Genomic DNA, 19,213 nt, shown 5'->3' with positions numbered 1-19,213 from the left:
TTCACCTATCGTTTAGGGTTCTGGAACGTAACACCTGCGATAGTTGAGGGATTACTGTGTGTGTGTGTATATATATATACACACTCACTCACTCACTCACTCACACACACAAAGTTTATATTATATGTGAACACATACTCAGTCACACATGTAATTTTGTTTGCTTTAGTCATGGAGCGTCACCTTCTACATATAAACATAAACTTTATTTCTTTTGTTTTTAAAGTATTGGATTGAAAAAGCTGAAAGTGTTGTCCAAGGCAGTGAAGTGGTATTTCATTTGAAGGTTGGTGTGTTTGTTGTTAATATATATATTACGTAAAATAAGTGCCGGAGTAAATGTAACTGACTTATTCCCACCCACCCTTCACCTCTCCCGCAAATTGCTGGCATTGTGCCAGTTGAAATCAATATATATTGTATAACTTTAAGCCAATGAGCTGGCAGAGTTGTTAGCACACCTGGCAAAATACTTAACCATATTTCATCCTTCTGAGTTCAAATTCCACCGAGGTTGACTTTGCCTTTCATCCTTTCTGGGTCGATAAACTAAGTAACTGTTGAACAATGGGGATCGATGTAACTGACTTATACTACCCCACTTTGAAATTGCTGGCTTTGTGCCAAAAATTTGAAATCAATATACATACATACATATATATATATATATATTATATTAAACAAAGTGTTTGTTTTGGAAGTGTTGAAATGTGTATTGTGAGATACAAATAAGATAATTTATTTTCAAATGCATAAATGCTGATAGAGCAGCAGTGACTGGATGAGATATCCATAGAAAGTAGGAAAATTTGTCAGCAACCAGCCATGGGACTCAAACTCACATCCCTTTGATTACCAGTCAAGTGCTTTACCAATTAAGCTAAACTGCTCACTGACAAATTTATCTGCAATTTTAGAACTTGTAAAGCTACCGACCTGAATGCTGCAAACCTGAAATATATATATATATATATATATATATATAGGCGCAGGAGTGGCTGTGTGGTAAGTAGCTTGCTTATCAACCACATGCTTCTGGGTTCAGTCCCACTGCGTGGCACCTTGGGCAAGTGTTTTCTACTGTAGCCTCGGGCCGACCAAAACCTTGTGAGTGGATTTGGTAGACGGAAACTGAAAGAAACCCATCATATATATATATGTATATATATATGTAATGTATATATATGTTTGTGTGTCTGTGTTTGTCCCCCCCACCATCGCTTGACAACCAATGCTGGTGTGTTTACATTCCCATAACTTAGCAGTTCGGCAAAAAGAGACCAATAGAATAAGTCCTGGGGTCGATTTGCTCGACTAAAGGTGGTGCTCCAGCTTGGCCAGTGAAATGACTGAAACAAGTAAAAGAATATGAAAATGTTCTGTTGTAAAATAGTCATGTTAAGGGGGGGGAGGCAAAGAGTGGATGTGGGACAAGGTGATGTGCTAGCTACCTAGGTAGCATAGCAGCTAATCAAAAGACCGCGGTTTCAATCCTGGCTTCGTAGTACAGTCTTAGATGTATTTGTGTTGACCTGCTTGTTAATTGGTGTAGAGTTATTTGTGTGTAGCTGTGTCTACATGTGTGTGTATTCTTTTGTTGCTTTCCGTCATTGGACCGAGGTCATGCTGGAGCACTGCACCTTCTATGGAGATGTGATTGGTTACGTAAACTTCAGGACTTATTTGGACTAACTGACTGACCTCGGAAGGATGAAAGACAAAATGGACTTTGACTTCGATATTTCTCTGCGTTGAAGCCTGATTTTCAGACGTTAAGTCTCATGGACGCAATGACAAGTGACCAAGACCATTGGCATTTTTTGTGGCTGGTGAAGCTTCTATTAACATGGTCAACCACCAGTGTCATAGTCATGGTAAAAGAAAATCAGGTTGATTGGAAAACGTTTTTCTTTTAAATTCAAAACGTCATTATTTCATGTCCACTTTTTGTGTTTGCATGGCCCAAATGGAATTTGTTGGGGTAGCTGGGTGTCCTTCCTGTTGCTAACCCTTATCTTTGTGTGTGCACGCGCTTGTGCAGAGGTATGTGTATGGGTGCATGTGGTCATTGCAAGAGTGACTAACTGGCTCTCATGCCGGTGGCACGTAAAAGCACCCACTACACTCTCGGAGTGGTTGGTGTTAGGAAGGGCAACCAGCTGTAGAAACCAAGCTCTCTGGTTTACTTGTTTCGATTAAACCGTCTAACACATACCTGCATGGAAAATGGATGCTAAATGATGATGGAGAGGCAGCAGCTGCAATACCCACAGACTTTTGGTTTATAAAGCAGCAGGAAAGTTTCACAAGACAGATTCTTCAAGCCAAAGCCAAATGGCAGGAGAGCTTGGGGTAGAGCAGTGGTTTTCAACCAGGGTTCCGCCAGTACAGTGCAGGGGTTCTGCAAGAAGTTACAAAACTGCTAAAATCGGTAGTAATTTTTAAGTCTCCTGTGCAGATGTGTTTGCATAAAACTATTAAATTATTGCACAGGGGTTCCTCGAGCCAGTGGAATGTTTCCTTGGGGTTCTGCTCCAGCAAAAAGTTTGAAAAGCACTGGGGTAGAGTAATAATGTGATGGCTGGATAACGGCCAATGTCACAGTTGGTCACACTCGAGAATCCAGCCAGAGAGCGTAATGACCGTTGCTTCTGATAGGAACCTATGGAGGAGGTACCTGAGAACCCGACCCCACCATGATCCTCCCAGGGTTAGTGGGTCGCAGAAATGGATGGATACCGGAAATTTCCCATGTACTCCAAGCAAACGTTGGCTAGACATGGATTAATGCCTCCACTTCACATGCATGAATGTGGGTTTGGTTGATTATATTTGACACTGTTACTTCTTTTATTGGTCTTTATTTGTAGAATTGCCAATTTACAGGACACAAACATAACTAGCAGCACTTTTTTTTTTTTTTACTTTTTACTGTACACATAAATACACCTGGCTGTGGACACACTCGCATGTGCACACAAACATACGTACACACTCTTTTTATTTCTCTCCCTCTCTCTCTCCCAATTTTTGTTTTGTTACCTATGTCTGATTTCCCCACAGGTTAGAATTTTCTGTAAAATTTATTGTCACTGAGGTAATCTAGAGCAAGCATATGTGTGTGGGTCTGCCTGTGTCAGTCTGTGTGTTTGCATGTCTCTGTCTGACCGTGTGCATGTGTCTGTATGTCTGTGTGTGTATGTGTCTGTCTGTGTGTGTATGTGCCTTTCTGTCTCTGTCTGTGTCTTTCTGTCTCTGTCTGTGTCTTTCTGTGTCTGTCTTCGTATGTGTATATATATATATATATATATATATATATATATATATATATATATATATATATACACACACACACAAGGTAGGCCAAAAGTCATGCTTCAAAGCATTAGACATTGAATAATTAAATTAAAATCTAATTTAAATACATTTTGTTCATCATACACCATGTTTGTTCATTATTAGTTTATTTATTTTATTAAATTTTTCTAAAATTGAAGCTTGTCTTTGACAATTCCAGAGTGTATTGAGCTTAATCTGCCCATGACTTACGGCCTATCCTGTGTGTGTATAAAACGATGGCGAAATATGTCTAAGAAGCAAACAATTTAATCTGCATATGTATACCATTTATATATAATATATATCAAGGGCACTCTAACTATATATACATGCACACACACCATCACCATCATCATGTCCATTTTCCATGCTGGCATTGGTTGAACAAAAAAAATCAAGTGATATTTGCCTGGATTCTCCAAATGTTATGTTTTGTTCAAACCTTACTAGCATGGAAAACTGACATTAACCCTTTCGTTACCCTATTTATTTTGAGATGCTCTGTGATTCTCTCAATTATTTTAGATGTAACAAAGAATTTATTAAAATAACTTCGTTATCGTTAAGCTAGTGTTAGGAACATAAATTGTGACTAAGGTTTGGTGGAAGATTTTAATTCAAAATTTATGAAAACTTATGAAAACGAGACATTTGTACTCAGAGCCAGAGCTGGTTTCAGCTGGGTTGGTATCAAAATGGTTAAGAATTGTTTCTCTATTATATATTTTAACTTTTTTGTTACCATATTTCTATTGAGATGCTCTGTGTTTCTTTCAATTAATTTTAAATATAACAGAGAATTTAGTAAAATAACTTAGATATCATTCAGCTAGTGTTAGGAACATAAATTGTGACTAAGGTTTGGTGGAAGATTTTAATTCAAAATTTATGAAAACTTATGAAAACAAGACATTTGTACTCAGAGCCAGAGCTGGTTTCAGCTGGGTTGGTATCAAAATGGTTAAGAATTGTTTCTCTATTATATATTTTAACTATTTTGTTACCATATTTCTATTGAGATGCTCTGTGTTTCTTTCAATTAATTTTAAATATAACAGAGAATTTAGTAAAATAACTTAGTTATCATTCAGCTAGTGTTAAGAACATAAATTGTGACTAAGGTTTGGTGGAAGATTTTAATTCAAAATTTATGAAAACTTATGAAAACAAGACATTTGTACTCAGAGCCAGAGCTGGTTTCAGCTGGGTTGGTATCAAAATGGTTAAGAATTGTTTCTCTATTATATATTTTAACTATTTTGTTACCATATTTCTATTGAGATGCTCTGTGTTTCTTTCAATTAATTTTAAATATAACAGAGAATTTAGTAAAATAACTTAGTTATCATTCAGCTAGTGTTAGGAACATAAATTGTGACTAAGGTTTGGTGGAAGATTTTAATTCAAAATTTATGAAAACTTATGAAAACAAGACATTTGTACTCAGAGCCAGAGCTGGTTTCAGCTGGTTGGTATCAAAAGGGTTAGATTAATCATTTGTTACCCTTTTGTTACCATATTTCAGTTGAGATGCTCTGTGTTTCTTTCAATTAATTTTGAATATAACAGAGAATTTATTAAAATAACTTCGTTATCGTTAAGCTAGTGTTAGGAACATAAATTGTGACTAAGGTTTGGTGGAAGATTTTAATTCAGAACTTTTGAAAACAAGACATTTGTACTACAGAGCCAGAGGCAGTTTCAGCTGGGTTGGTATCAAAAGGGTTAGATTAATCATTTGTTAACCCTTTTGTTACCATATTTCAGTTGAGATGCTCTGTGTTTCTTTCAATTAATTTTAAATATAACAGAGAATTTATTAAAATAACTTCGTTATCGTTAAGCTAGTGTTAGGAACATAAATTGTGACTAAGGTTTGGTGGAAGATTTTAATTCTAAACTTATGGAAACAAGACATTTGTACTACAGAGCCAGAGGCGATTTCAGCCGGGTTGGTAACGAAAGGGTTAAAGGATGATATATCTATTTATAATTTGAGTGTCCAGGTTATATAAATGATATACACACTATACAGTTAAATTCATTTGTTCCTTGTGTTTTTGTTTTTTCTTGTTTTTTTTTGTGCATACTCTGCAGTGGGTGTCCATACTACATCTGCCTGACTTGTTTGTGTTTTTCAGGAAAAGCTCATTGATTCCGAAAGTGATGGCAACCCAACTGAGATGGAGAACTTCTTCAAGAGTGAACTTGTAAGTATTTCATGGATAATCTCATTTAGTCACCTGTCGCTGCCTCATGGAGACAGGTGACAAGTGACCAAGACCTTTGGCAATATACCGTGCTTGTGTAAACCTGTCAAACCAAGTGAGACCATAGTTGTGGCCGATGTCAGGTCAGTGGCATGTAAAAAACACTGAATACACTCTTGGAGTGGTTGGCGTTAGGAAGGGCATCCAGCTGTAGAAACTTTGCCAATCAGACTGGAACCTGGTGCAGCTTACTAGTTTTCAGTGAAAACATCCAACCCACATGGACCTCATCATCATTGTTTGGCGTCCGCTTTCCATGCTGGCATGGGTTGGACGGTTCAACTGGGGTCTGGGAAGCCAGGAGGCTGCACCAGGCTCCAGTCTGATCTGGCAGTGTTTCTACAGCTGGATGCCCTTCCTAACGCCAACCACTCCATGAGTGTAGTGGGTGCTTTTTACGTGCCACCGGTGGAAAGCAGATATTAAATGATGATGAGTATGTCATCTCCATCCTCATTGTAATTTTAATGTCCACTTTTCCATGTTTGCATGGAATAGATGAAGTTTTGTGGATGCATACATTCTACAGCTGGATGCCCTTTGTGCTGCCAGGCCTCACCTGTTTCCAAGTGAAGCAATGGTCCCCTGTGACCAGACATGTTTTCACAGAAGACTGGATACAGGACAACACACGACAGTGACATTAGCTTACATCTATCATGCGATATCAAGACAAGTACCCTCTAACATTTACACACACTGCACCACACATACATTTTATGGGTTTCTTTCAGTTTCTGTTTCCCAAATTCACTCACAAGGCTTTGGTTGGTCTGCATCTCTTGAAGGCACTTGCCCAAGGTGTCACACATGCGTACCAAACCCAGCTTGTTAACTACATTCCCATGCCTGTATCTTACTGTACCGATACCTATGTCAGTAGCTGGCACAAGGTGGCGAGCTGGCAGAAACGTTAGCATGCCGGGCGAAATGTGTAGCCGTATTTCGTCTGCCGTTACGTTCTGAGTTCAAATTCCACCGAGGTCGACTTTGCCTTTCATCCTTTCGGGGTCGATAAATTGGTACCAGTTACGCACTGGGGTCGATATAATCGACTTAATCCATTTGTCTGTCCTTGTTTGTCTTCTCTGTGTTTAGCCCCTTGTGGGCAGTAAAGAAATAGGTATAATCTTCACGTAAAGAATCCCAAACCGAATGAAATAATGGCATTGAAGCTTCTATTCATGGTCATATTCATGGTAAAAGAAAATCAGGTTGATTTGAAAACGTTTTTCTTTTAAATTCAAATCGTCATTATTTCATGTCCACTTTTTGTGTTTGCATGGCCCAAATGGAATTTGTTGAGGTAGCTGGGTGTCCTTCCTGTTGCTAACCCTTTGTGTGTGCATATGCTTGTGCAGAGGTATACTCTTTTACCTGTTTCGGTCATCTGACTGCGGCCATGCTGGCGCACCACCTTTAGTCGAGCAAATCGACCCCGGGACTTATTCTTTTGTAAGCCCAGTACTTATTCTATCGGTCTCTTTTGCCGAACCGCTAAGTAACGGGGACATATATACACACATACATATATATACGACAGGCTTCTTTCAGTTTCCGTCTACCAAATCCACTCACAAGGCATTGGTTGGCCTGGGGCTATAGCAGAAGACACTTGCCCAAGATGCCACGCAGTGCGACTGAACCCGGAACCATGTGGTTGGTAAGCAAGCTACTTACCACACAGCCACTCCTGCGCCTATATGTGTATGGGTGCATGTGGTCGTTGCCAGTTCTGCCTGACTGGCTACCATGCCAGTGGCACGTAAAAAGCACCCACTACACTCTCGGAGTGGTTGGCATTAGGAAGGGCATCCAGCTGTAGAAACTCTGCCAGATCAAGATTGGAGCCTGGTGCAGCCATCTGGTTCGCCAGCCCTCAGTCAAATCGTCCAACCCATGCTAGAATGGAAAGCAGATTTTAAACGATGATGATGTATGCATATCTGTAGTATGTGTGTGAGTATGCATTAGTATTGCCATGAACTTGTTAATATTTAATCTTTTTAATATTTGTCACAGGTTAAGAAACCCGGGAATGTACATATCCGTATTAAACTACTCAAGTTGTATGTGGACAGCAAACGGATCGACACTGCAATTGCCCATGCTGTATCTGTGGACTCTCTCTACATCTTTGACTTCAACGTTGATTGGTATGACTACCTTGTTGAGTTTTATTCAGTAAGTCAAATATTTTCTTGTTTATATATTTTTGTCTTTTTTTTATTATTATTGGGATAAATATTCTGTTTCAAAAAATATGTAAGCTATGCAAATTCGAAATATACACATCTTTTACACTTGTGTATATATCTATATACAACATTATATACATGTAAAGCTTGCAAGCTGCAAAAGTTTGAAACCATTCTTATTGAGGGAGCAGCACATGCCATCAAAGTGACACTGGGGTGCAAATATACGAAACCTAACATACCCATCATAACTCCCCGTCTGATAAGGGTTCACCAAGCACATGCATCACAACCTTATGTGTGCGACATGGTGAAATCATGTCAAGATAAACAGTACATGACCTTGCAGGTGGGGCCCAGTTAGAATTTTCTTCAGGTTCAGTAGCCCATCATGCTCAAAAGGTCTCTGAATAAGGGTTGTGTAAGGATGTCGAATGAAATACCCATGTTTCCAGAAGTGAATTATTCAAACCCCAAAGAATTCCTCTCAACACATGGCTTTGATGCTCCCCTACTACTCCTGTTCACAATCAGAGATGTACTTGTGGCTATATTCACCCTGGGTGGGTTGAGTTGGCTTCTTCTACTCATTGAAGAAGTTTCATGAGAATATGTGGATTTCACAAGTGGTCCCCAACAATCCCGCATGTGAAGACATCCTGTTTGCTGCAGATTGTCCGCAGGCGCAGGGACAGAACGACCGAGGAGCCACCGGTTGCCGAAGCAGACACTCCGAGGATTTTCACCAGAGCCCCATCTGTCTGGTCCTGGCCCTAATACCACTTGGTGTCAGACCAATCCGCCTTGGGTGGCCCTACCAGGAACTGAAGTTCCTGATGGCATAGCTCTGACACTACCCGTTGCCAGCGTCCCCACCACGGTGAGGAGGTGATGCACATATCGTCAGCCACTAAGGGACATGCCCAACTGGTTACGGTCAAACAACTGTCTAAGCATTTTTATTTACTTCAAGTCTCAATATTAAAACAATTTCATTTCATTTCTCTCAAAATTTCTAAGAGAAAAAAAATTCAAGTTTTTTTTTATAATGTAATTAAATATTTCAAAATTTTTTAAATTCTTGTTTCAGCTTCCATATGTCTGCAGCCACATGGAACACCACCCAACAGACATCAATGTCTACACACACAAGATATTTGCCCACTGCAAACAGCTACTGCTGTGGTTGCCAGCAAAAGATGTTTCTGATATTACAGAGGCTCTACATGCGTAAGTACACATTCTCTTCTCCTATTCCTTTTCCTAGGATTCAGAAAAGTGCTGAGAACTATCAAAAATTGCCAAAACATTGGCTTTCAGTAGCTTACAACAGCTGTTCCCAAAATGGTTTTAAGGAATCCTTTATCTCTATATAGGCGCGGGCATGGCTGTGTGGTTAGGGAGCTTGCTTCCTAGCTACATGGTTTCGGGTTCAGTCCCACTGCATGACACTTTGGGCAAGTGTCTTCCACTATAGCCCCGAGCCGACTGGAGCTTTGTGATTGAATTCGGTAGGTGGAAGTTACTGCCGTGTGTGTATGTGTGCGTATAGCTGCTCAGTGCCTCTCCGAAAGAGAGAGAGGGATATAAACGGCAAAATGTCTGCATGTGTGTCCTTTATACAAATCCACAATTTTTCAGTTAGAGGGCTCACACTTTCTATGGTCATTCAAAACCGTCCAAGGGTGATCGTGCACATCTTTTACACTTCCCCAGTCACCCCGCAAAGCCCTTAAAAAAATCAATAGAAGTGACTTTTTTGTGAATTTTCTATCCAAAACCCAATCAAAATGCCCAAAACTTGATATGCCAATTGAATGCCAGCTAGCTGTATGTGATTGGTTGGAGATTTGGACAGTACTCGCGTGTATGTGCGCACGCAGCTGTATATGCATGCACTAGTAATGGTATTTGTTTTTATTTCAGGTTTGACCAGCTGCTGTTGAATGTTGCCAGTTTACAATTCCACCAACCACAATGGGCAGCATTTTTGTCAGAAATGCAAGGATATTTCTTCTTTTTCTGTGGCTGTTTGTTATTTAAGAGATCTCTTAAGGTAATCGATGTGCTTGCTTGTAATATATACTTGTTTCTTAGTGTTCGTCTCTCTGAGTGACTGACAGATTGTGTAGGAATTCCTCTGTGTGTGTGTGTGTGTGTCGGTCAGTGTTTATTACTTAAGTTCTTTGTTCCCTATAGAGCAGTGGTCCTCAACCATTTTCCTACCTATGGACCCCTTTTGATCCCTATTTTACCCTCATAGCCATTTGATGTCTAAAAACGCGTATATTTTTTATATAATTGAATATTAGGAACTGTATAAAAAAAGCTTGAGAGGCGGTTGGATGGAACCTACACTTGCCTCCTTATGAGAGCTAAATGCAAATATATGGGAAACTACCACCTGTATCATCTCTTGTGAAAGGTAGGAGAGTCCAGTTTGCTGGACATTGTTGTAGAGCTGAAAAAGAGGTAATTTCTACTCTCCTCCTCTGGAAGCCATCTACTCACAATGCCAGAGGGCGCACACTCTCCTACCCTGATGTAATCTCCAGGGATACAGGCATCCAGCAACAGGACCTCCGTAATGCCATGATGGACCATGAAGTCTGGCGTAGCATGGTAAATTCCATTGTCTCGACCACGGTCGAACAATGATGATGATGATGATGATGATAAAAAAAGCATTGAAAATATTTTGTGTATTGGAGACGTGCAACCAGTTTCTTGCACATAAATTTTAAAACCTTATATGAACCCCTCAGAGGGCCTGGTTGAGAAGCACTGCAATAGAACATATGAATTGCATTGCTTTTGTTTCTGTTAATTTAAAAAAAAAAATAGAATTTAGTAAAATAACTTTGTTGTTATTATACTGCTGTTTAAGGCATAAACAAACACCTGTTTGACAGTGCTAGTGTATTGAGAGAGAAGTCAGGCATAAGAGTAATTAGATGCTGTGTGGTTTGGTTGTGTGATGCGGATGGATGCCAATAGCTCTATAAAGAAGTGCCCATCTCTCGAAGTAGATGGAACCCATGGAAGTGGGAGACCCAGGAAGGCATTAGGCAAAGTAGTGAAGGATGACCTCAGAATGCTGAACCTTTCAGACAAGATGGCAAAGGACTAAGATGCCTGGCACCTTGCTGTATTTGAGAAGGTCCATACTCCACAGCAGAAGTGCTACAGCTGCTCCCTCTGGTGAAGAGGTTTTGCCTGCAATAGTCCTGTGCCAGCGCTGTGATAGAAGCACTTGAACTTGTGCCACGTAGAAAGCACTTGTGTCAGCGCCATGTAGAAAGTGCTTGTACAAGCACCACGTAGCAAGTTCTCATACCTATTTCTTTACTACCCACAAGGGGCTAAACATAGAGGGGACAGACATAGGTATTAAGTCGATTACATCGACCCCAGTGCATAACTGGTACTTAATTTATCGACCCCGAAAGGATGAAAGGCAAAGTCGACCTCGGCGGAATTTGAACTTAGAACGTAACGGCAGACGAAATACCGCCTAGCATTTCACCCGGTGTGCTAACGATTCTGCCAGCTCGCAGCCTTAAGTCCTCATACCAGTGCCATGTATAAAGCGCTTGTGCTGGCCCTGTGCAAAGAGTGCTTGTGCTGGCACCACATAAAAAACACCTGGCACACTCTGTAAAGTGATTGGCATTAGGAGAGGGCATCCAGCTGTAGAAACCATGCCAAATCACACTAGAGTCTGGTGCCACTCTCCAGCTTGGCAGCTCTGGTCAAATCATTCAACCCATACCAGCATGGACAAACTGACCTTACATAATGATGATATTTTAATAATAATAATAATAATAATGAAATTATTGTATACAGTGCTCAGGTGTACCACAACTTGTCAAAAGTGCATATAAAGTATATGTAGTAATGTACAAATGTCTGGAAAGTAAACAGTGTACGAGTCAGATACATGCTTGCGTGTATACTCTTTTACTCTCTTTTACTTGTTTCAGTCATTTGACTGTGGCCATGCTGGAGCACCGCGTTTAGTCGAGCAAATTGACCCCAGGACTTATTCTTTGTAAGCCTAGTACTTATTCTATCGGTCTCTTTTGCCGAACCGCTAAGTTACGGGGACGTAAACACACCAGCATTGGTTGTCAAGCGATGCTAGGGGGACAAAAACACACACACACACACACACATATATATATATCTATATATATATATATATATAATTGCTAGATATCTTATGAATATATGTATATATATATATAATTTACTTACACATATATAATATATACGACAGGCTTCTTTCAGTTTCCGTCTACCAAATCCACTCACAAGCATTGGTCGGCCCGGGGCTATAGCAAAAGACACTTGCCCAAGATGCCACGCAGTGGGACTGAACCCGGAACCTTGTGGTGGTAAACAAGCTAACTTACCTCACAGCCACTCCTGTGCCTATATGGAGGTTTTGTATCATAGAACCAGGAGTGTTCTCAGACAGGTTTAACATGATGATATTTTAATAATAATAATAATGAAATTATTGTATACAGTGCTCAGGTGCACCACAACTTGTCAAGAGTGCGTGTGAAGCATATGCAGTAATGTACAAATGTCTGGAAAGTGAACAGTGTCTGAGTCAGATACATGCTTGCGTGTGTATGGAGGTTTTGTACCTCCATACACAGACTGGTTTAACCCAGTAGCATTCAGATTGCTCTGTCAATTGTAATGCCTATTTATTCACGTATCTATTTCTTTGTTTACTCAGGGTCAATCAACTTGGAAAGAAATTGAAGGTGCTGCAACTTTGTGCTACCTGGCCAGCGTAAGCTACCGTCCTATCGATAAACACTCTGACTTGTACCTGCAAGGGGACTTGACAAACAGGCTGTTTGTGAAGTACCTGCATAAGATGGGCTGTTACCGGTTATCACAAGTTGGTGAGTTAACATTACATTCTGTAGTAGAATTGGTATTGTTGTTTGCATGGTTGATGGTGGTGGTGTCGGTGGTTTTGTTATTGGGAGCCTTGTAGTTCCTGTATTGATCTTGCCACTTGATGTAGTGGTTTAGTTAGTTAATTTTTTGGCTCAAAAAGCAAATAAGCAAGGCCATGTAGGGGGACATGGAGTTATGTACAGGGTGGTGTTCATGCAAAGAGTTCAGGCCATTTGTGGTCAAGGGAGACTTTGAACCGAGCGGTCGTCGGCATCTTCACCATCTAGTCCGGCAGCTTATTCCACAGATCTGCAACCCAGATGGAGAAAGCCCCTCTCCTTCGATTGAGATGAAATCGTCGCAGATAGAGCTTTTCGGAATGACCCCGCAGCCGACACTCTGGAGCAGGAGTGAAGAACAGCTCCTTCAAGAGGTTACACTTTCCGCTTATGATGTTGTGAGCAAGAATGAGATCACCACAGCGTTGTGGATTTTTTAGAGAATAAAAGTCGAGCGTCTTCAGCCTTTCTTCATAAGACAAATTATTGAGACCGAGAACCATGCGGGTAGCCAGCTTCTGGACTGTTTCGAGATGCTGTATGTGTTTGAGGAGATAAGGAGAAGAGGCTTGAATCCCGTACTCCAATATGGGTCTCACCAGCGTGACATGTAGCGGTAGGAATATGGCTGCTGTGAGCGTACTAGTCAACTTTGTCTTTCATCCTTTTAGGGTTGATAAAATAAGTACCAGTTGAGTTCTGGGGTCGATGTAATTGACTAACCCTTCCCCACAAGTTTCAGGCCTTGTGCCTATAGTAGAAATGATTGTTACTACTCACAGTTATTTCCATCGTGTTGCCAGCCAGTCGACTTTGGGAATATTTAGAAATGACTGACTTCTGATCAAAAAAAGTTCACAACTGAAATGACTAATGACAGATACCATACTCTCGTTCTTCGAAAAGTAAAGCCTATTTAAGGCTAATCCTTTCCATCATCCTCATCATCGTTTAGCGTTCGCTTTCCATGCTAGCATGGGTTGAATGTGTGACTGAGGGCTGACGAACCAGATGGCTGCACCAGGCTCCAGTCTTGATCTGGCAGAGTTTCTACAGCTGAATGCCCTTCCTAATGCCAACTACTCCAAGTGTGTAGTGGGTGCTTTTACGTGCCACCGGCACGGGGCCAGTCAGGAGGGACTGGCAACAATCTCGCTCAAATCTTTTACACATGGTGTTTTTTTACGTGCCACTGGCAGGGAGGCCAGATAGCCGCTCTGGCAACGATCACGCTCAGATGGTGCTCTTAATACCCTACTGGCACGGGGCTCGAGTACTGGTAGTGCGATGCTGGTAACGATCACGCTCGAATGATGCCTTTTAAGTGCCACTGGCACGGAAGCCGGTTAGCCACTCTGTCAGTGATCACACTCATATGGTGCTCTTTGCACGGATGCCAGTCATCGAATTTGATTTTGATTTTTAATTTTTTATATCAGCAATCTCATCAGTTTGATAACCAGAATTACTACAGCTTGCTCTTTCCCTTCTTTTAGGCCATGTACTGTGTGATGTTGTTAAGAAGCACTCTTCCAACTGGATCTATGACCTCACGGTGCGCTGCAGCACGCCCCAATGCAAGGAGCAGTTGTATGACTTGGTCTTCACATTCCGTGACATGCGCAGGGGACGGGGCAAGTCTTTCCTGCTGTCCGAAAACGCTTTCAACAATGTCACTTCAACTATTCCTACAAAGTCAGATCTTGCAGAATATGATCAAGGTGAGTTGACTGCTGCATTGAACATCTCTTTTCTTCATATTTCCACTTTAAAAATGTCCCCCCAGAAGTAGAGGTAGGCTGGATTGTAGCCACACTTCTATACAAGAGGGAGGACAAGATACAATTGATTGAAATTGCAAGAGACGGGCCTACAATTCCAGTCTGTTATATATTTTGAGTATTTTAATCACTAGCGATATCACGATGTAACTTTGTATTTTGTATTTTATGTGTATGTGTATATATATATATATATATATATATATAATATAATTCGAGACAAAACCACTATTTTAAAACCAAACAAGAAAAGACTTAATCAATACATAAAATTTTAATATAAATTAAATAATTTATTTATTTATATTAAAATTTTATGTATTGATTAAGTCTTTTCTTGTTTGGTTTTAAAATAGTGGTTTTGTCTCGAATTATATTATATAATATTTTACTATTAAAATTGGATTTAACCCTAAATCTGATTTTTCCCTGTAATTTTGGATTCATTCCCTAATATATTATATTATATATATATATATATATAATATGTGACATATCTCCGTGTGTGAGTGTGTCACCATGATGTCTTATTCTCCATACTTGCATGTGTCAGATAGAATTTGAGGTAGATTTTCTACATATATATCTATAAATGCTTTAATATCTATACAGCCTTGGTTTTTTATCTTATTACTACGCAAAAAATTCTTATGTAGGGCACAGAAAGTGTGTCTATAGCCAGCTGGAGGAGTGTCCTCCTGGGGCTACAAACTACAGTAGCATCCACCCTTAGGGGTTAGCCATATTAAAATGGCAAATATACGTCACAATGTGTTGCAGCTACTGTTTATAACTCGCTCAGAGATTTATTATTGCTTGTTTACACTTTTTAGATATCAGTGACTTTTCGTCACTGGAAAAAGGATATATATTTGCAGAGGAAGGCCTACATTTCATCGACAGCTATGATTGTCATATGCTGATGACGAGTAAATACCCAGAAACTCGAGTCCGTGTGTATCATAGGTTGAAGACGGGAAGGATGGCTTCCCTTTGCAAATACTGATAGGGCACAGAAAGTGTCTATAGCCAGCTGGAGGAGGTATCCTCCCGGAGCTACAAGCTACAGTAGCATCCACCCTATTTAAATGGCAAATATACTCATACATACATACACACACACACATGGACATATATTTATACATATGCACACACACATGTGTATATGTGTGCGTGTATATGTATGTGTGTATATATATATATATATACACACACACACACACACACATGACAGGCTTTTCAGTTTGCATCATCCATATCCGCTCACAGGGCTTTGGTTGGCCCAGGGCCAAAGTAGACACTTGCCGCAAGTGCTCCACAATGAGACCGAACTCAAGACCTCTGATTGTGAAGCAGGCCTCTTACCACGCAGCCAAGCCTGCACCTAATCAGCCCAACAAATTGCTGCAGACTGGGCCTTAATTACTGACTATTTTGTCCTTGTCGTTTGCCCTCCACCAGTGTTACCTTATTTCCATTGTTTTTTTTTATATTTCAGTCTCTGTCCTTCTTAACTCCACTGATCTCAACAGCATCATCTGGTTGTGTCTCCACTATTACAATGCAGCCAAGGACGAAGCTCAGCCGAACTGTGAGTAGCATCCATCCCATCTTAAATCTGCATACGAATGTGGTGGTTCTTGTTGTTGATGATGATGTTGAATAATCACTATTTCTCTCCCTTTCTCCTTCTTTCTATCCTCTCTTTGTATCTCTCTCTCCCTCTCCGTCTCTTTCTCTCCCTTTCTCCTTCTTTCTATCCTCTCTTTGTATCTCTCTCTCCCTCTCCGTCTCTTTCTCTCCCTCTTTTCTCTCTCTCTCTCTTTCTCTTTTCTCTGTATCTCTCTCTCTTTCTCTGTATCTCTCTCTCTTTCTCTGTATATCTCTCTCTCTTTTCTCTGTATCTCTCTCTCTTTTCTCTGTATCTCTCTCTCTCTTTTCTCTCTCTCCCGCCCTCTCACTCTTTTCTCTTTTCTTAATAAAAACCAGTGAAGTCTTAAGAGGAAACTGCCTGGAATGGAGTGTGTAGGGCGGGGGCAGATAAAATTGCAGTTTTTATCACCACCCTGATGGAACAACAATGATGTTAATATGTTGTATATTATTTCAGATAACTTTTCCCTGTTTGACAATCTACCCTACTCCAGTAGCTCCTTGTCCAGTGGATTAAACCTGGGTGTCGAATCACTTTGTCAGCTTGATACTGAGGTAAGAATTTTTCAGTGGTGTGTCCGCATATGTCTTTAGACAAGTTCTTGTGTGTCCCTACATCAGGCCTTCATCTAACATAACAAACTCCTGATCAGGTGTCCCGGCCATGACTCTCGGATCTTTTCTTCAGTGAGTGATCGTTTAGAGCAGTGGTTCTCAACTGGTGTCCATCAGGCCCCTAAGGGTCTAAGTTTTTTTGTGGGTCCACATTAACAAAATTGTAAATTAGGGATCCACAGTAGTATTTTAAAGGCCCCTAAAAAAATTTTTGCTTTAGGTCCAGACCAATGTTTCTCAACTGAGGTCCACATGACTCTTGGAGGGGTCACTATAAAATTTTGCTGTTAAAATTTATGTGCAATAAATATTTTAACAAATAGGAGTGGCTGTGTGGTAAGTAGCTTGCTTACGAACCACATGGTTCCAGGTTCAGTCCCACTGCATGGCACTTTGGGCAAGTGTCTTCTACTCTAGCCTTGAGCCGACCAAAGCATTGTGTGTGGATTTGGTAGACCGTTGCATATATATGTGTGTGTGTGTCTGTGTTTGTCCCCCCGACATCGCTTGACAACCGATGCTGGTGTGTTTACGTTCCCGTAACTTAGCGGTTTGGCAAAAGAGACTGATAGAATAAGTACTAGGCTTACAAAGAATAAGTCTTGGGGGTCGATTTGCTCGACTAAAGGCAGTGCTCCAGCATGGCCACAGTCAAATGACTGAAACGAGTAAAAGAGTACAATTCCTAAGTTTTTTTTTTTTTCTTTTTATATACATCAAATGTCTGTGAAGGTCCTATTGATTAAGATAGGACCCAAAGGGGGCCCTTTTGCAAAAAATGGTTGAGAACCACCGATTTAGATGTTCCTCATTGGGACAGTTTTCATTTAGGTGTTCTTTGTAGCTGCTGTGTATGTATGTATATATATGTATATATATTCTGCTGTTTGGCTACAGTATATTTTGTTTTCGATTAGGTGTTCCTCATCGCTGTTGTATATTCTGCTGGTCGGCTACTGCAGCAGGTGCGACAGGAACCATCCCGACCCCAGCTGTTACCAAAGGTTTTATGTCGGCAGTTTTGTACACCGGAGCAAGCTGAATGGTGGCAGCTGGCTTGTAAATTCAGAGAGAAGCTTGAACTGTGAGTATGAAAGAAAGAAAATAACCCTACATGGGTGTTGGTTTGTTTTGTGAATTTTTATGCTCCTGCATGGCCACAGTCAAATGACTGAAACGAGTAAAAGAGTACAATTCCTAATATTTTGCACTTGCGAGATGAATTTCGGAACAGAAATAACGCAGTTCAATTTTCATTCGCCTAAACTTTAAGTGACCCATTTTTGGTGGTTCTACGATTTGTTGTCTAGGAGGAGATGTGCTGGGAAGTTAAACACACACACACAAGTTGAGTTTTATATATATAGATGATGGTGGACATGTTGAAAATTAAATTTAGGTCATTCTTCTTTATTATCCATTTTACAGATTAATTCTACCATGTATAGTTACGAAAATACAAATATTTTAAATTGCACCATCACATTATCCGCACCTGCTTATACAGGGTGTCTATAGAATCATGGTACAATGATACAAAATTACTTCATTCAGAGCTCAAACTATTAGAACTGGGCCGTTGCCAGCCTCGCCTGGCCCCCGTGCCAGTGGCATGTAAAAAGCACGACCCGACCGTGGCCGTTGCCAGCCCCGTGCCGGTGGCATGTGAAAAGCACCACCCGACCGTGGCCGTTGCCAGCCTCGCCTGGCCCCCGTGCTAGTGGCACGTAAAAGGCATCACCCGACCGTAGCTGTTGCCAGCGCCGCCCTGACTGGCCTCCGTGCCGGTGGCACATAAAAAGCCTCATCCGATCGTGGCCGTTGCCAGCGTCGCCTGGCCCCCGTGTCGGTGGCACGTAAAAAGCACCATCTGTCCGTGGCCGTTTGCCAGCCCGGCTGGCACCTGTGCAGGTGGCACATAAAAAGCCTCATCCGATCGTGGCCGTTGCCAGCGTCGCCTGGCCCCCGTGTCGGTGGCACGTAAAAAGCACCCGCTACGCTCACGGAGTGGTTGGCGTTAGGAAGGGCATCCAGCCGTAGAAACACTGCCAGATCAGACTGGGCCTGGTGCAGCCTTCTGGCTTCTCAGACACCAGTTGAACCGTCCAACCCATGCTAGCAGGGAAAACGGATGCTAAATGATGATGATGATGATAGGGAATACAATTTTACAACTAGATGGTGTACCTTGGCACTTTGCTCTGCAAGTTAAGCTGTTTCTAAATGTGAGTTTCCCATCAGTCGGATTGGAAGAGGTGGACCATTATTTTGGCCTCCGCATTCACCAGATTTGACTTCATTGGATTTCTTTTTATGGAGACTTGTAAAAATTATTATTTATTCAACTAAGCATCAATCTTATGAGACTTGAAAGC

At 40.9% G+C, this 19,213-nt stretch overlaps 1 protein-coding gene across 1 annotated transcript in view; it reads left to right on the top strand.

Moving 5' to 3' along the window:
* The window catches only part of LOC115225650 (RANBP2-like and GRIP domain-containing protein 8), a 51,114-nt gene extending 33,188 nt beyond the window's left edge, over window positions 1–17,926 (top strand). The window contains exons 6-15 of the mRNA XM_029796565.2: window positions 227–286; window positions 5,481–5,549; window positions 7,632–7,793; window positions 8,898–9,037; window positions 9,734–9,863; window positions 12,561–12,732; window positions 14,286–14,510; window positions 16,069–16,161; window positions 16,681–16,778; window positions 17,756–17,926. Of these exons, the coding sequence (XP_029652425.1) occupies window positions 227–286; window positions 5,481–5,549; window positions 7,632–7,793; window positions 8,898–9,037; window positions 9,734–9,863; window positions 12,561–12,732; window positions 14,286–14,510; window positions 16,069–16,161; window positions 16,681–16,778; window positions 17,756–17,926 (1,320 nt within the window). The remainder of the gene's footprint in view (window positions 1–226; window positions 287–5,480; window positions 5,550–7,631; window positions 7,794–8,897; window positions 9,038–9,733; window positions 9,864–12,560; window positions 12,733–14,285; window positions 14,511–16,068; window positions 16,162–16,680; window positions 16,779–17,755) is intronic.
* Window positions 17,927–19,213: the final 1,287 nt, after the last annotated feature.

This window comes from Octopus sinensis, linkage group LG28 (genome assembly GCF_006345805.1).
Source record: "Octopus sinensis linkage group LG28, ASM634580v1, whole genome shotgun sequence".
Classification (NCBI taxonomy): Eukaryota; Metazoa; Mollusca; class Cephalopoda; order Octopoda; family Octopodidae; genus Octopus; species Octopus sinensis.
Note: the sequence above shows the minus strand (reverse complement) of the source record. Positions and strands in the feature narration are given on the sequence as shown.